We start from the raw sequence: 17249 nt of genomic DNA, 5'->3' as shown, positions 1-17249 counted from the left end.
ACTACACAACACTAGTTAGTGATGTCACTAACCCGGGAGGAAGCTTGTGTAGTCCCTACCAGCCATTTGTTGTAGTCCTTAAAAAGCAATTTCTGTAAAATAAATTTCCCTTTGCTTTGGACTTTGAGCAAAACAAAAAAATCTGCAAAGTTACGATGCTCAAACAGCAACATTACACACTAACTAAAGTTTAAAAAGTTAAATCATAATCAACCACCCCTTTAAACTATTATAAAAATGACTAAATAGTAAATTATTTTATTATTCTTAAATAATCTGGATCGTAAGAGAAAGTAGAACGCACTTAGAGGAGAATGCATGTGTTAGATGGTTTGCTTTTAATCAAACCGATGCCGATGAAATTGAACTGAGCAGGGTTATAATCTTGCAGCATGTTGATATCGGTGTGTGGAGCATTCAGGCTTTTCTCCCGAGAGGTAACTCGGTAATGTGCTCGGAAGTTACGGAGGGGGTTGTATCCAGGTTTGAGGCTGTCTGGACAGCGGAAGCCTTCCTTGATGAAAGATCCGTGCTGGGACACAGCTACAAATCCGTCCTTGTGTGGCATCATCTTTATGACTGGAGAGTAGACGTACTGGATGTATAGCAAACAACCTGTAATGAAATTATCAAAATCAAGCAAGCAACTGAAACAGACATGAATGACATTATTAGCAAGACATACATTTTAACTGAAAGGAATCTTCCACAAATGTTTTAGTCATAAACATTTAGCTGTCATATACAACCCTGAACAAGTCCTCACCACTAGAGACATCCCAGACTTTGATGGTTTTGTCCAGGGATCCAGTGAAGACATATTTATCATCTATTGAGAAGACAGCACAAAGGACACCTTCAAAATAAAAACCCTAGAGGATGGAAAAAGACAACACGTGCCCTTTTAATGTCACACAGCAGTTGTTTACTGGCAGCATTAAGTCACACTGAAAAAAATAACACTATTATATATTTTGCTGCACCTTACAATAACCATGTAATAACTATAGGAGCTACTGTACACTGTAAAATAAAGTGCAACTAAAGCTAAAACATACATTTTGGTTTATAGTTAAAACAATAATATAACAAAAAACAAAAGAAATCCAAAAGGGAACATGCAGGAGATCACACGGAATACGATAGTACAAAACCACATAAACCAAAACGACACAGAACCAAGAAATGAGGAAACGAAGGGTTTAAATACATAGAGAGAGAGTAATCAACAGAAATAAGAACAGGTGATGAAGTAATAAGTAAATATGGAAGCTAATAATGGAACACAGGCAAAACAGGAACAGGGAGAACACTCTGAAACTAAACAGACTTAAACATACCCCTGACATATACAATATCTGAAAACATATCTTATCGTATTCAGTATTGCTTCTCAGGTAAATGTATATTGTTTTAAGGACTTTTAGATATTCTACCTGGAAAATAAGACAAATGGAAAACTGGATTTTTTTCATATATATATATATATATATATATATATATATATATATATATATATATATATATATATATATATATATATATATATATATATATATATATATATATATATATATATATATATATATATATATATATATATATATATATATATATATATATATTATATTATTTTTTATTTTTTTTAAGAAACACTAAAATATCTTTCATGGAGAAGGCAACTGGATAAGGCACTTTGACAAGTTTAGTTAAAGACTTTTTGCGTCAAGTTAAGTCAAGTTAATCACTGTGCTGATTGCCTACTGAAACATACAGGGAGTGCAGAATTATTAGGCACGTTGATTTTCTGATCATATTTTTTTTCCAGGCACATTTGACCAATTCCAAACCACAGTAATCCTAATAACTACTATTGATTTAGTATTTAATAATGTATAAGTGATATATAATTGTTCATGAAGGCTGGAAATGAAAATCACCTTATATTCAGGTGTGCAGAATTATTAGGCATGTTTTCTTTTACAGATAAATTGAGCCAAAAAAGAGATTTAACTCAGACTGAAAAGTCAAAAAGTATTAAATGCCCATGAGAAGGATGCAATACTAATGCAATACTAGACATTGCAGTTAAGGCGTGACCATTGGACAGTGAAATGCTCGTTGGGTCAGCAGGGTCAGACAAAAACATGTGGCGGAGAAAAGACACCTGTTAACTGCAAAAGAATTAAGAATTAAGGTGAAGAATTAAGGGTGAAACCATCAGGAACCCTTTAGTCTCCAGCGCCACCATTTTCCAAAGCTGCAACCTACCTGGAGTCTCCAGAAGTGCAAGGTGTCAGGATCTCAGAGACTTCAGTTAGGTAAAGAATCCTAAAAAATGACCCCCACTAGATAAGAATCATAAGCTGAAGTGTTGTAAAATGCATGAAGAAGGTTTTTTTATAGGCTTTATAGGTTTTATAGGTTGAGAGTGACTCTTGAAGGACCAGCACCACATCCTCTAGTACCACTGTTTGAAGAATTCATCTTCCAGAATCTGGCAGTACGTTTTGGGAGTTCATTTTAGTCCATCCTGAAGTCTGTTTTGCAGAGATGGACTAAAAATGAACTCCCAAAACTAGAAGCTCCCAAAAATAGAGCTAAAATACAACCAATCACAGGTAAATTGGTTCAAAAATAGTTAAATATACTATTTTATGTATTATTTTCGAGTAGTCTGTATTTTTACGCTTATTCAAGTATCACATTGTTAGCTTGCAACATGCTAACAAAAAATTCTGTTAAAACTGTGAGCAGAGCCAAAAAAAAGACCAAAACATGCAAGTATTTTATGTATTTAAGTATTTCTTATGCTTATTCAAGTATCACAGTGTTAGCTTAACAGCATGTTAACAATAAACTCAATTTAAATTAATTGTTAACAGAATAAAAATAGACCAGAACTTGGCTAAATTAAAAAAGCTCAAACTATAGCAACCTGTGAACCCTCACCTTGTACTCCATGGTGTGATTCAGCAGGACAGGACTCAGATTCCACAACTTCTGAACACAATCTTGAGAGCCAATCAAAGCCTGCGAGTCCCAGTTGCTCATGGTGACGCAGGTTATGGCTGCACCGTGGTGATCCAGCTCGGCTGCCGTGGCGTTTTTAAAGTCATAGATTACAACTTCACCACCAAAGGTCCCATAGAGCAGCCTGCAGTCTGATAGCAGAGCCATGGCGGAGATTGGGGAATGCAGTAAGCACAAGGAGTACCTCTCAAATGGGCCGTCCACACAGGGGAAACTGTCCCTCGCTGTTATCTCAAACAGACAGACCGCATCCTCATATGCCACGGCTATTTTGTCCTCCCGTGGGCTGATAGCCATGCTGCGTACCGTCGGTAGGCTTTCTGGAGGTGGCAGGCACAGGGTTTCTAGGGTAAAGTCCAATGGGTAAATAAGGACGGTACCAGTCCGCAGTCCACAGAAGAGTAGATGTTTCTGTTGGGCTAATTCCATACAGCACACTTCTGAGGACACGTCCATACTGTCTGTCCGTAGACCTGTTAAAGATGTGATTTTTGTGAACTTTGGCTAAAGAATTTTATTTTGGAATTTAATACTTTTAAAGGAATAGTTCACCCAAAAATTTAAATTGTCATTAATTACTCACCCTCATGTTGTTCCAAACCCGTAAGACTTTTAGTCATCTTCGGAACACAAATTAAGATCTTTTCAATAAAATCTGAAAGCTTTCTCTGAGAGCATGTCAAGTAAACACACTTGAGCTTCCGTTTGATGAATGTTTATATGAGCCTTTTCAATCTGTTCATCATATAAAGCATTGTGCCTTTTCAGAAAATTTGGACTAAACCGCTAAATTCATATGGATTAGTTTCACAATCTCATTATGAACTTTTTGAAGCGTCAAAGTGGTAGTTGCATAGCTGTCAATGGAGGGACAGAAAGCTCTCAGATTTCATCAAAAAGATTTTCATTTGTGTTTTGAAGATGAACAAAAAACGGGTTTGGAACGACATGAGGGTGAGTAAGTGATGACAGAATTTTCATTTTTTAGTGAACTGTCCCTTTAGGAGCTTGCACATAATTACAGCAATGAAAACCAATATCCTCTTATTACATGTTTTACCTTCCAAACAGCTCCAGGTGAAAACTTCGGTTTTATTTCCCTCTTTGACAAAGAATACAGTTTCACCATCTTTCGACAGGACCACTAGGGGGCAGTATGCTGGGATGAAACTCTTGCTCCTGTGCTTGGTGTTGTAGTCCAGCTGCCATACTTTGAGCTGGTTGGCAATAATGGAGGCAGAGATAATGGTGCGCTGATGTACAGCCAAAGTGGACACAGCTGAATCCATCACACCGATCCAGTCTAGCAGGGCTCCTGTGGTTACACTCCACACCTTGAAGAGTACAAGAAGATCAACTTCCATTCAAGACAATGGCAGTGAGATGAAACCTTACCGGTTTGGGAATAGAGGGATTAAACTGACCCGTATAATCCGATCCTGGGCGCTTGTGATGATTTCACTACCTTCAGTGCTTGAGACAGCACATAGGACAGATGCATCATGGTTAAGATCCAGAACCTTCTGCATTGAAGTCAGTGTCACAAGGAACACACACAATGTTCGGTCACATCCTTCAACAAGAAAAAAGGTACATCAGCAAAGTGGATTTCACACAAGCGAATAGGTTTATCGGCACAAATGTATGGTCTCTGAAAAGATAAAATCTTACTTAATAGAAAATCATTATACTTCGCCAATGCTAGCATGTTGAACTTATATTTATTATAATAACTCATGTAGATTACCAAAAATGGGGTAGGGGTAGAGATCAGCACCACTATGTGTGCAACCCAAGGAGGGCTCTGATTCTACAACAACCATCAAACTCAGCTATTCAACACCGCTACCACATTTCCTTTTATTTAAGAAAAACTAAAATATCAAAACTTTGTGCCAAACTAAAGTGACAGCTTCAGTTATATCCGCTACCCATTCAGTCATTCATTATATATCATTTAATTTAAATTACTCAAATATATGCAAATATAAAATAAAACACCTAATATAATGTTATAATGGACAAGCTTTAACCTATACTTGAAAGGATAGAAGAGAAAAATAAAACTATAAACTAACAACACAGTGATATCAATTATTATAGGGAATTCAAAATCCTGTCATTATTGCTTTTGGTTCATTACATTTACTGATTTTTCACATCTGTTTTCTAGAGAATACATAGCAAGGTGTATGAAAAAAAAAAAACACAATGTGGCCCATGTGGTCCGATCAAACAGATGAGCTACCGTAGCTCAAGTTGCTCAAGAAGTTAATTCTGGTTCTGAAGGTGTCAGAATACGCAGTGCATCATTGGTGCCTTTCTAAGTTGTTCAAAGCTTTTCTAAAGATACTGATTTTTACTCTGTGTTACTCTGAGGTGAACATGGTTTGTGCAAGATTTGCAACACATTATTAGCTGTTTGATAATGCAGGCAAGTAAAAGGCTGTTCGGAAGCAGTGTTATATTAGTGAAGCACACTTCAAGAGTAATTCATAAATGAGAAAAGATAACCAGACAATGACACGTGTAAAGGCACCTGCAAACAGCAGTTTTTCATCCTCAGATGTTCTGAGGAACAAAGCTGGAGTGGGAAGATCAACCACAGACTCAATTCCATGGCTCCATACCTGCACACACACAAACACCTTCGAATAAAGCTGAAATTCCACATTTTGCTCAGTCTTTACTGAAACAAGGTACATACTGAGTGTAGACGGCCTTCCCCAAAAGCAATGAGTATCTTGGCGCATTTGGTGAGTGTCAGAGAACAGGTGATATTATGGTGTCCAGCAGAGCAGGGTAGGGGGGTCTGAGAATTCTGCACGCCCGTGGATATGTCATAAAAACAGAGTGCTCCCTCACTGCATATGCATGCTACGGCATCTCCCACAACACCAAGAACAGAACAAACCCCTGCTGTCACCTCATACAGGAGCTCGGCAGTGTCCAAGTGCCAAGCTCTAACCTATACATGAAAGGATGGGAACGAGAAACTGTAAACAACAACATTCAACATAGTTATATCAATTATTAAAGGAAAGAAAAAAATGATTTTATTACACCCCCCACCCTAACCTTCTCAAATCTGTTTTCTAGAGAAGAATGCAAGGTGTAACAAAATCTGGAGATTCTTTAAAATGTCTTCTTTCCAAAAATTATTACTACTATTACACATAAATAATGACAGGATGGGTACATTATGAGGGTTAGTGAATAATGACAATTTTCATTTTAGTATAAACTGTTCCTTTAAGAAAAAATTATATATATTTTTTTTTCATACTAGGCTGCTTGGGTTTGTTATGATAATCTTGCTTTCTTCAATCAAATGGACATGTGCAGGGGTGTGTGTTTGGACGGACACTGCATCAGTGATGCAGAAAAGCTGTTGTCCACTTATCAGACACCATTTTCTTAGTGTGCCATCGAGTGCAGTAGACAGACAGTTATTGGTTTTATCCATCATCTTCAGAGACAGCACCCCCGCTACACAGAGAAAAAGAAAGAGAATATTTTCATACTTGAACAGTGTTTATCTTTATTAATGATGTTTCTACCAGGGACAGACGGTTCACAATAAACGCAACAAACCCCATATCTGCATGTGCAGCAAATTTAAAGTGCATTTGGGAACACAATGTGCATTAAGGCCTGTTCACATCTGGACGATTTTTGCGTATGTTTATCGCCGACATTTAAAGCCTCATGACTAAACAAAAGGAGTGTGCACATCGACGTGCAAAACGGCAGGCATAAAGCGTAATTTTTTTTAAAAACGCCATGTTTTTTTTGGGGGGAGGGTTACGCGGTGCATTTAAAACTGGCCGACCAATGTGATCGCCATTTTTGTTCACGTGCCTGGAGCTGCTGAAGTTACAGTAAAACAGCAGCGGACTTCTTCCCGGCAGTCAAAGCGGCATTACGTTGTGAAAGTGCAGATAGACCGTAAAATTTAAGATACACTATATTGCCAAAAGTATTGATACACCCTTGCAAATAATTGAATTCAGGTGTTCTAATCTCTTCCATGGCCACAGGTACTATATAAAATCAAGCACCTAGGCACGCAGACGCTTCTACAAACATTTGTAAAAGAAAGTGTTGGATGAAGAGGTGTAAAGCACGCCGCCACTGGGCTCTAGAGCAGTGGAAACGTGTTCCCTGGAGTGACCAATCACGCTTCTCTTTGGCGGTTACCATGAGAACGGTACTTGCCTGACTGCATTGCGCCAAGTGTAAAGTTTGGTTGAGGGGGATTATGGTGTGGGGTTGTTTTTCAGGGGTTGGGCTTGGCCTCTTAGTTCCAGTGAAAGGAACTCTTAATGCTGCAGCATACCAAGACATTTTGGACAATTTAATGCTCCCAACATTGTGGGAACAATTTGGGGATGGCCCCTTCCTGTTCCAACATGACTGTTCACCAGTGCACAAAGCAAGGTCCATAAAGACATGGATGAGCGACTTTGGTGTGGAGGAACTTGACTGGCCCGCACTGAGTCTTGCCCTCAACCCGATAGAACACCTTTGGGATGAATTAGAGCGGAGACTGTGAGCCAGGCCTTCTCGTCCAACATCAGTGCCTGACCTCACAAATGTGCTTCAAGAAGAATGGTCAAAAAGTCCCATAAACACACTCCTAAACATTGTGGAAAGCCTTCCCAGAAGAGTTGAAGCTGTTATAGCTGCAAAGGGTGGGCCAACTCCATATTAAACCCTACGGATTAAGAATGGGATGTTATCAAAGTTAGTTCATGTGCATGTAAAGGCGGGCGTCCCAAAACTTTTGGCAATATAGTGTATTTTCATTTATTATTTTACAGTATAATTGTAATTTACAACTGTAATATATATTTTTCTTTTTCTATATATTTTTGTAATTAGATTAAATAATAATTATTAAAAACGTATAAAAACATTTATTATTCCTAAAACCCCAGTGCGAATGTTTTTGCTTGGAATCAAGTACGTCCCGTGTTTTGCTACGCCCTTGTTTTCTACATTGCTAAAAACCTACCCGTGTGTCCAGAAAGGGTATGAAGAGTCTGTAGATGGCTTAGACTCCAGACTATGATCAGCCCATCCTCTGAACCTGCTACCAGCAGCTCCCTCTTTGAGCATAGCACGACAGCCTTTACCCCTTAAAAAGTTAAGAAAACACATGTGATGCTATGAAATCACATTAAACTTTCCAGACAAGATTTTGCTAATCGGCTTAGTTTTACTTTAACAAAAGCAAGATTGAGCTCCTTTATGTCACCTTTAGTGAACCCCGTGAGGGTGCTCTTTAGTGGGCCCCCAGGGGACTGAAAGAAGCTGCATTTGGGCACAAGCACTGGGTCAGTACAGGATCCAAACCAGTCCATGCACTGAGAACACAGCTGACCAATCATAGAAGGGTAGAGATCAACAAGGCCCTGCAGCCTGGTGAAGATCTCCGTGACCAAAAGTGAGGGATCTTGTAAAAGATTGAGATAAAGGAATTGATCAAGTTAAATAAAATAAAATAAAATTATGTTTTAGATGTTTCTTGAACTGCCCATAATATTTAAATGGAATGTGGAAGAATGATGAATTGGTGTGATTGGTGATTAATAAAGGAAGTCTCACTCTAATATTTATGGAGGATTTAAAGGGATAGTTTCAAAAATGAAAATTCTGTCATAATTTACTCACCCTCAAGTTGTTCCAAACCTGTATGAATTTCTTTCTTCTGCTGAACACAAAAGAAGATATTTTGAAGAATGTTGGTAACCAAACAGCTGATGGGCCCTATTGACTTCCATAATATGGTAAAGACTACTATGGAAGTCAATCTACTGTTTGGTCCCGCATATCTTCTTTTGTCTTCAAAATATCTTCAAAATATATCTTGTCTTTTTTAAGAGTGCTCTAAAAACTGACAAATGAATAGCCATATTTAAATGTGTGTATTTAATTAATATATTTAAATGAAGTTAACAATAAACAAATAATTCAATTAGAATTTTATAAAGTAAAAAAAAGCCCATTGGGTAATTGATCATGCAGAAGCAACTTATAAACTTTTGACTTATTAAATTTTAAGATGAAGGGTAAGTGCAGTTTTCTTTCCTCTAGATGACCTCTAAGCTAACATAAACTAAAAGCTACAAAACTCCAATTTCAATGTCATGAAAACATAAAACCCAATACTATAAATAACAGAGACAGAAATTAAAATTGTTTTTTTGTTTGTTTGTTTTTTTAAACACGCTTAATATTTCAATATATTAAATAAATATCATTCGTAGAACACCGCCTACAGAAGTCCCATACTCACCCACATGGCCATCGCTAAAATCGAATGAGGGCTTAAGCAGCAGAAACATCTCTTTCAGCATTTTTATCTCTGGACAATCTGTGAGATCAGTGCAAACCAACAGGTCCTGAATAACACAGCTCACGCCACACTGCTGAGTTTTACAACACAACCAATCCAGACTGCCTGTGAGAATAAATGCACAGGTATGTTTTCATATATTTTAAGTGTGCAAACACATAAAAACAAAGAACAGTTGTCAGTTACTCATTTAATGGGGATTAGATTAACAAAGGTTTACAATACTGTCAACATAACATACGGTAACCAATTACCCATTCAGTATAGGGAACATGGAGAGAATAGATTCTGGCTTTTCTTTTTTTCTGTTCTTTTTTTTAAAGAAAAGAATGCTAAAATTAGACATACAAGCAATACTGTGATGAGATGAAAAGAGAGTTTTGCATTATGTGCATGTCTGTATCATATTACAAGTAAATTGCATACTTTATTACAAGTAAAATAAATAACTGTTGACTTCATTTATGACGACTTTTGTTAATAAAATAATTAATAAAATAATAGCAAAACTCAAAATTGTTTTATTCTGTGTTCTTTTAGTGGAACAGTAATTGTCTGGCTCATACATATTTATTTATTTAAAATATGTGACCCTGGACCACAAAACCAGTCATAAATCGCACAGATATATTTGTGGCAATAGCCAACAATACATTGTATGGGTCAAAATTATCGATTTTTCTTTTATGCCAAAAATCATTAGGATATTAAGTAAAGATCATGTTCCATGAAGATATTTTGTAAATTTCCTACCGTAAATATATCAAAATGTATTATTAGTAGTAATATGCATGGCTAAGGACTTCATTTGGACAACTTTAAAGGCAATTTTCTCAACAAAACAAAATGTTGCACCCTCAGATTCCAGATTTTCAAACAGTTGTATCAAGGCTAAAAATTATACAAATAAACCATAAATCATTGGAAAGCTTATTTATTCAGCTTTCAGATGATGTCAATTTGATCTCAATTTGTATGACATTTATGGTCCTGGGTCACATATGCAAAGTAAAGTCTACATGTTGGTCAATGAATTGCATGTATACACATTTTATTTTAGATTTGCTTATTTAAAGATATTTTAATTATGAAAACTCTCTGAATAGTTACAAGGATATGACAATGTTAATGTACTTGGACTCAGTGGACTAGTTCTTCTGCACTGTTGATGCTAAAAGATACACAGACATGTTGCTATGAGTATGTAAGATATCTGCTGCATTAACAGGCATACATAAATCCTGTAAGAGATCTAGACAGGTGGAGTAAAATGTGCTTGCTAGCATATTGCACATAAAGGACCTCCACCACCTTGAAAGTATATATTGCTATCCAAGGTAACACTTTATTTAGATTTTCTATAACTATAAGTAATTTTGCAACTCCATGTCAAATAGCTGTCATGAGAGTAGACTGTCTGTTTAAGCACTTTTAACACTTTTTATGGTCCCTTAACAGACATTCTATACTACTATATGTAATTTTGAAACTACATTTCAACTTATTCTACTTGCCTGGACCCTTACACCTAACCTTAACCTAACAGTCTACTAACATTCTAATTCAGTCTACTAATATTCTAATGAGAGTTAGTTGACATGTAGTTGCAGTTACTATACACTCTAAAAAAAAAAAAGGTTCTATATGGCACCAAAAATGGTTCTTGGCTCGTAATCATAGGGGAACCTTTTTTAGTGCTATATAGCACCAATTTTGGTGCTTCAGTGGTTCTTCAGCAGTTCTTCAGAGGTTCTTCACCGGTTCTTTGACTAAGGTGCTATATAGCACCTCTGAAGAACCGCTGAAGAACCACGGAAGCACCAAAATTGGTGCTATATAGCACAAAAAAAGGTTCCCCTATGATTACGAGCCAAGAACCATTTTTGGTGCCATATAGAATTTTTTTTTTTTAGAGTGTAGTTAGTAGACTGTATAATCTAAAGTGGTAAACCTATCCAAACCTCACCGAGCACTGATTGGCGTAGCTCTTCCCATTTGCCTGCATGAGCGAGGTGATAGGGCAGTTCATGAAGCTTCCGTAAATTGGCAACTTCTCCAGTGAACCACAAGGGCTGGGGTGGTACCTTGAAAATATAGCATGTTTTACCATCAAAAAATGTGTACAAATAGGTTACTTACATCTAAAACATATTTGACATAATGCTGATTTTGTGACCTTGATAAATACCTTTCTGTCAGCATTAAGTAGTGTGGTTAGCGAGGGTAGAAGAATAGGCCTGAGCTGCCCTTGACTCCACTGTCCTGAGAAATACTCGGCAAGGATGGAGTGCATGTCAGCTTTCACATTGCGTGACAAATATCTCTTTCTTACCAGCTCTGTGAACTGCCTAAGAAAAGTAAGGGCTAATATGAGAACAGTGATAGAATGGGCAATAGGGAGCACTAGGATTCTTCCTAGAGGGCTGTCGACTTGCAGACAAGAGATTGTCGAGGGGTAAAGTTGACTGATTAGCATTGGCCAGTTAGCCACTGCTGGTAGATCCCATTCAAAGTATTTGAAACGTACATTTTCCTTTGTTCTCTATTCCTTTTATATCACCAGGCAAGAAAATATTACATTTCACTGAGACTGATTGTAGTTTAGAAAATTCGAAAATGTTGGTGGCAAACAAAAAGGTCTAAGTAAACCTTTACCTGTGAGCGAAACCCAGTAGAATAACACCCCCCTCCCATCTCTCCACCAGATGAGCTGTCAGGTCATGTCGGAGACGTGACCAATGAAGACGCGGGAATCGTAGGAGTGTGTGGCTTGGAGGAAGCCAGTACTTATAGATCTCGGCCAGAACATCATTATCTAATGACAAGGCATCCTGTAACTCTGCCTCTGATAGTCCATGTCTGTTGAATATGTAAAAGGCAAATAATTACATTTAAAAACTTAGAATTCCATTACTGTGTGAAATGTCAAAAATAAGAGTTAGACTGCCAATTTTGAAAGCGAGTATTTGACTCATCTAAAGCGGCAAATATACCACAAGTGCATTCACACGGACTTCTAAATGTGGCACAGAGGCTGCTTAAATCAAGGTTATTAAAAGCTGCGTTTCCACCGCAGGAACTTTTCCCATGAACTAGGGACTTTGGGGTGGTACTCGGTGTGTTTCGGCCGCAGGAACCGGGGTCTAAATTAAGTTCCGGGTAAAAATGTCCCCCTCAAAACATCCCTTCTTGCGAGGTAGGCCCTGTCCCAAATGGAACACTTCATGTACATTTACAATGGCCGCCACGTTCATATCCCCGTGAAAAGCATCAGACCATATGGTGTACCATGTTTCATTTAAGGTTTCAGAAAGCAGTCTCTAATGACTGCTTCTACCCGATATTCATTACGTCATTAGTGTGTGGAGCCGGAGGAAGGCCACAAGTGCTTAGCATGCCATTTGGGACAGGGCCGCAGTACTTTTTCAAAGTTCAGGAACTTTCAGGGGTGGGACTTGGGCGCTGAACATGCTAATTGGTTGAGTTCACGCAGCATTTTATTTCAACCTAAAAGTCTGATGCGGTGCGTGCAGTAAGAGCTGTTTGCAATTCAAATCAACAATGGCGTTTAAAAAATAGGACCAATGGGCCGATGATGAGGTTCAGGCTTTATTAAGTTTACATGCGGAGGACCAAATCCAGTGGGAACTGGAAAGTCGCATGCAGTGCTACATCACCGGACTAATCTTCACGGTACTAAACCACGATGGAAACGCAGACAGCAACAGGTCTGGGGGAAAAAAGTTCCTGATAAAAGGAAAAAGTTCCTGCCGCGTTCCTTTAGCTTATTGGGTCTTTCTACACCAACAAAAAAAAAAAAGACTTACCTTGATATCAATATGAAGCTCAAAGCATGACTAACTAGCTTTTTCCCATGATTCTCCTCAAGTGATTGCAAAAACTGGGTCATCACTTCCTGTGCAGAGATGCCCAGGTGAACACTAGACATGGAGGTCCAGGAGGACCACTGTTTAGCAATGTCTAGTATGAGTTTCAGATGCAAAGGGCTTCCACTTTGCTGGAAGCTGTGTAAGATGGTGTCCAACTGTTCTGAGGTCAGCTTGCGTCCAGCTGCGCTCATGTAGGCATCAATGATGTCTTTCCCTTGATCGTCTTTGAAAAGTTCCACACTAAAGATGTTTTGCTCTGCTGAAACCAAAGATTTACATTTCTCAACACAGTCATCAGAAATAGAGAGCACAATGTGTACATTAGGTGGGATCGTTTTAGGTATCCAGTCTAGTTTATGGGGTTTTTTTGCCTCTAACAGCTGGTCCACTGAGTCTAGAATGAGTAGGAGTGTGTCTCCTTGTTTTGACACGTCTTCCAACATGAAATGGAAAAACCGGACTAGCTCTTCATGCGTGTTGGCAATATGTGGGTGGGGGAACTGCAACCCTGAAGCTCCACACACTTGAAGACATACACCTCTGAGAACAGAGTCAACATCCGAGCTGAGTGGAGATGTTCCCAGCAACCTCAGCACCACAACTCCCTGATGATCCACACCTCGCATTTCCTGTGCCAGTTTGCAAAGCAAAGCTGTTTTACCAACTCCTGAAGGTCCATGAACCAGAAGAGGTTCATGACAAGCCTTATTGGACTCCCACATGGTGATGCAGATCTTTCCCAGAATGCTGTCCCTCCCTTTAAACACAGAACACTTCTCCTCGCTCAGCACGGCGTGATGAAAGAGCTCCTGTTTCAACCAGGACCATCCTGGATGTACTGTGTTACAACCTCCTGAAGTTTTCAGAGCGTTCCTGCTGATTAGTTCCTTTATTTGAGATGTTACCTTCTCACACAGTTTTCCCAGATATTCCTTGTGTTCTTTGCGGCTAGGGTCCATTGCTCCTTTGCTGAGCTCCATGCAGAGAGGTTGGAGGTGACCTGTGTTGCAGATGCGTTGCTTCAGGTCGGCCAAGAGCTCCCGGGCTTCTGTGTCAAGCAAGCCATCGGCTGTGACGTCCAGAACAAACTTTGCAAAGTTTTTCTTGCAGTCTCTTTTACTAAGACGAGGCAGTTCACGGATAAACAGCACAGCTGATGCATTCCTTTGAGTCTTGAGAAAGCCGTGCTCCATTTCATACTCTAAGACTATGAAACATGCATAAATAACATCATTAAAATAAAATGAAAAACTAGGACAGGACTTGTTAAACTTAGAGGACTATTTCCATAAATATGGTATTGGTTCACATTTCTTAATAATTAGAAGTTAAAATATGTTGTTGTTTTTTTTAGAATTGTTAGATAAACTATAATCTAACATCTTTTACTATTCACTTTATTTACCAAAAACAATGTTACAACCCTGTTACCATATGATTTTTACCAAACACAACAAAATTATCCAAAATTATCACACCTAAGAAGTAACATCCTGTTTGGTTGACCAGTTTGGTTTCAATGTTGTAAAAATTGCAAACCCACATATAAAAGAAATGTAAAATGAAACTCCTAAAATACTAACTCACCCTCATGACACTCTAAACCTGTATGTATTTCTTTCTTCAACAGAATAAAAAAAAAAAAAAAAAAAATGTTTATACTATGAATGACAGTGGGGCCCAGTGAAGTTTTGGAACCCATGTTTGTGATGTCTACTACGGATAAGAAAATGAATTGTGTGTGTGTGTGTGTGTGTGTGTGTGTGTGTGTGTGTGTGTGTGTGTGTGTGTGTGTGTGTGTGTGTGTGTGTGTGTGTGTGTGTGTGTGTGTGTGTGTGTGTGTGTGTGTTGCGCTGAAGTCAGTCCGTCATACAGGTCTGGAATGACAAAAAATGGTCGAATTCTGCACCATATATTCGTGAAAAGTTTCATATCATCTCACCAGATTTGAAAAACTTGTGCTTGTGGTCAACACTGATATCCCCATCTCTCTCAGCCTGTTGGGCAGCTGTGCGGAGAGCCTGCAGCAGTCGTGACTCTGTCAGATTCCAGGAAATGACATCATTGTCATGCAACTTTCCACTCTCAGATCCTTTGTCATTGTAATGAGGATAGTGAGCTGTGATTGGCTGGAGGATATATGTGGGTGGGACTGAGTTACTGTCTTTGGAGAACCATTGGTTAAGGAGCGTTAAACTCTCTGAATCTTTGGAAAGTTTTGATACCAGCGACTCAAACTCCGTCTCTGGTATAAGGTGTGGGATGGGGCGATGGCCATACTGATTACCAAGCAGAGCCTGACAAAAACAAACAGTGCAATGCAGAGATACAGCATTACACTTACACTTGAGTATTTTAAATGAGAACCAAAACAAGCCTGATAATGTAAAGGTGTCAAATGGCAAAGACTGAAAAAAATTATAATGTTGATTGTGTCACTTACAACAAAAGTCGGCCCATCTGATATTCTCTGACATGTTTTAATTTCTTTAATGCACAGTTCCGTTGTCAAATGATCAGCTGTGAGGATGTCACGCACCCCGCATCTGAGATCCACAAACTGCGAGAAAAACCAAACCAAATTTAAAATAACATATACATATATATATATATATATATATATATATATATATATATATATATATATATATATACTATACATATATATATATATATATATATATATATATATATATATATATATATATATATATATATATATATATATATATATATATATATATTACACATATGCTCTTTGACCAGTCGATATGTTTATTAAAAAAAAGTAAAATAATAATAAATAAAGCATTCCTACGAGAATTAAACTAGACTACATTTTCAACACAAACCTCAAAGACGAGACCCAAAGTTTGGCAGTGGGCCTGCAACTCCGAATAGGCCTTCTCCCAGAATGCATTTCTCTCATTTTTCATGTCTGTCAAATTAAATGTAGTTTATTAATGGCAGGCCCTGAAGGAGTTTATTTTGTGATATTTAATATTGTACGTTATCTCGCTTATTACAGTTATTATACTATTAGTATGCTTTTTACCAAACCAGTAGCATTATGTATGCATGGATTGTCTGGTACAATGGTAATTTGTATTATGTATAACCATCATGATTGTTCAGGATTATTTTTATAAATAATATATATATATATATACATACATACACACACTGTGCCCTCCACTAATATTGACACCTTTGGAAAATATGAGCAATGTGGAAATAAATCTGCATTGTTTATCCTTTTGATCTTTCATTAAAAATAACCTTTTATTTCATTGCTCACATTATGAAATAAATGTTTTTCTCCAATGCATGTTGGCCACAATTATTAGCAAAAAAACAGAGTTATGAACACTAAAACAATCAATGTAAGTCTTACCTGAGTGTGTGGAGCTGATGAACACCCGGACCATCCTGGAAACAGGTTGTAGAGAATCAGCGCTCTGTCCCCGTAGAGCCTCCAATCCAAGAGTTTCACCAATCTCCACCACAGCCATCCTGACCTACACACCTCAATAAATCCAGAGTATGATCCCCTGCGCTCCTGTCCTCATAACCCACCCAAATCTTAAGTGACCCTCCTAAAAAATCTACAGCATTCAATAATGAGCTCTAGAACTACAGAGCACCAATGCTTAGTTTGAAAAAGTAGATCTGAATGCCAAATATTAACAGAGCCCACATTTTATTCCACTATAAGGCAAAGAAAACAGCTCTGTTGCGAAGCACTAGCACATTTGTTTGTTCTCCTCTGTATCCGTCATTTTATCCACTGAGATCTGGAAGGCCGAGAGAGACACGGTGTTTACGACCCGACGCCTGCAGCAGAGATCAGACCCTGGAGACCATGAGCAGCTGCCACACGTTTAATTAACCTAAAGTGTATTTAACACTTAAAGTGTAGTTCATTTCTGATTATGAGTCAAAGATCATTGGAATCATTTGGCCTA

At 38.0% G+C, this 17249-nt stretch overlaps 1 protein-coding gene across 1 annotated transcript; it reads right to left on the bottom strand.

Moving 5' to 3' along the window:
- Positions 1 to 304: 304 nt before the first annotated feature.
- nwd1 (NACHT and WD repeat domain containing 1) lies at positions 305 to 16796 on the bottom strand (the record flags this gene model as incomplete). Its single annotated transcript, XM_079845310.1, has 19 exons — positions 305 to 615; positions 767 to 872; positions 2953 to 3506; positions 4085 to 4367; positions 4458 to 4606; positions 5573 to 5663; positions 5741 to 6001; positions 6320 to 6522; positions 8051 to 8173; positions 8294 to 8491; positions 9335 to 9499; positions 11361 to 11478; positions 11583 to 11742; positions 12050 to 12253; positions 13222 to 14491; positions 15227 to 15581; positions 15728 to 15844; positions 16137 to 16222; positions 16679 to 16796. 19 exons carry the CDS (start codon positions 16794 to 16796, stop codon positions 305 to 307), a joined length of 4872 nt encoding a protein of 1623 aa, XP_079701436.1.
- Between the last annotated feature and the right edge of the window lie 453 nt (positions 16797 to 17249).

Source organism: Gobio gobio (assembly GCF_949357685.1).
Source record: "Gobio gobio genome assembly, chromosome: 19".
In the NCBI taxonomy this organism is placed as follows: Eukaryota; Metazoa; Chordata; class Actinopteri; order Cypriniformes; family Gobionidae; genus Gobio; species Gobio gobio.
This window is presented reverse-complemented; position numbering and strand designations above follow the sequence as displayed.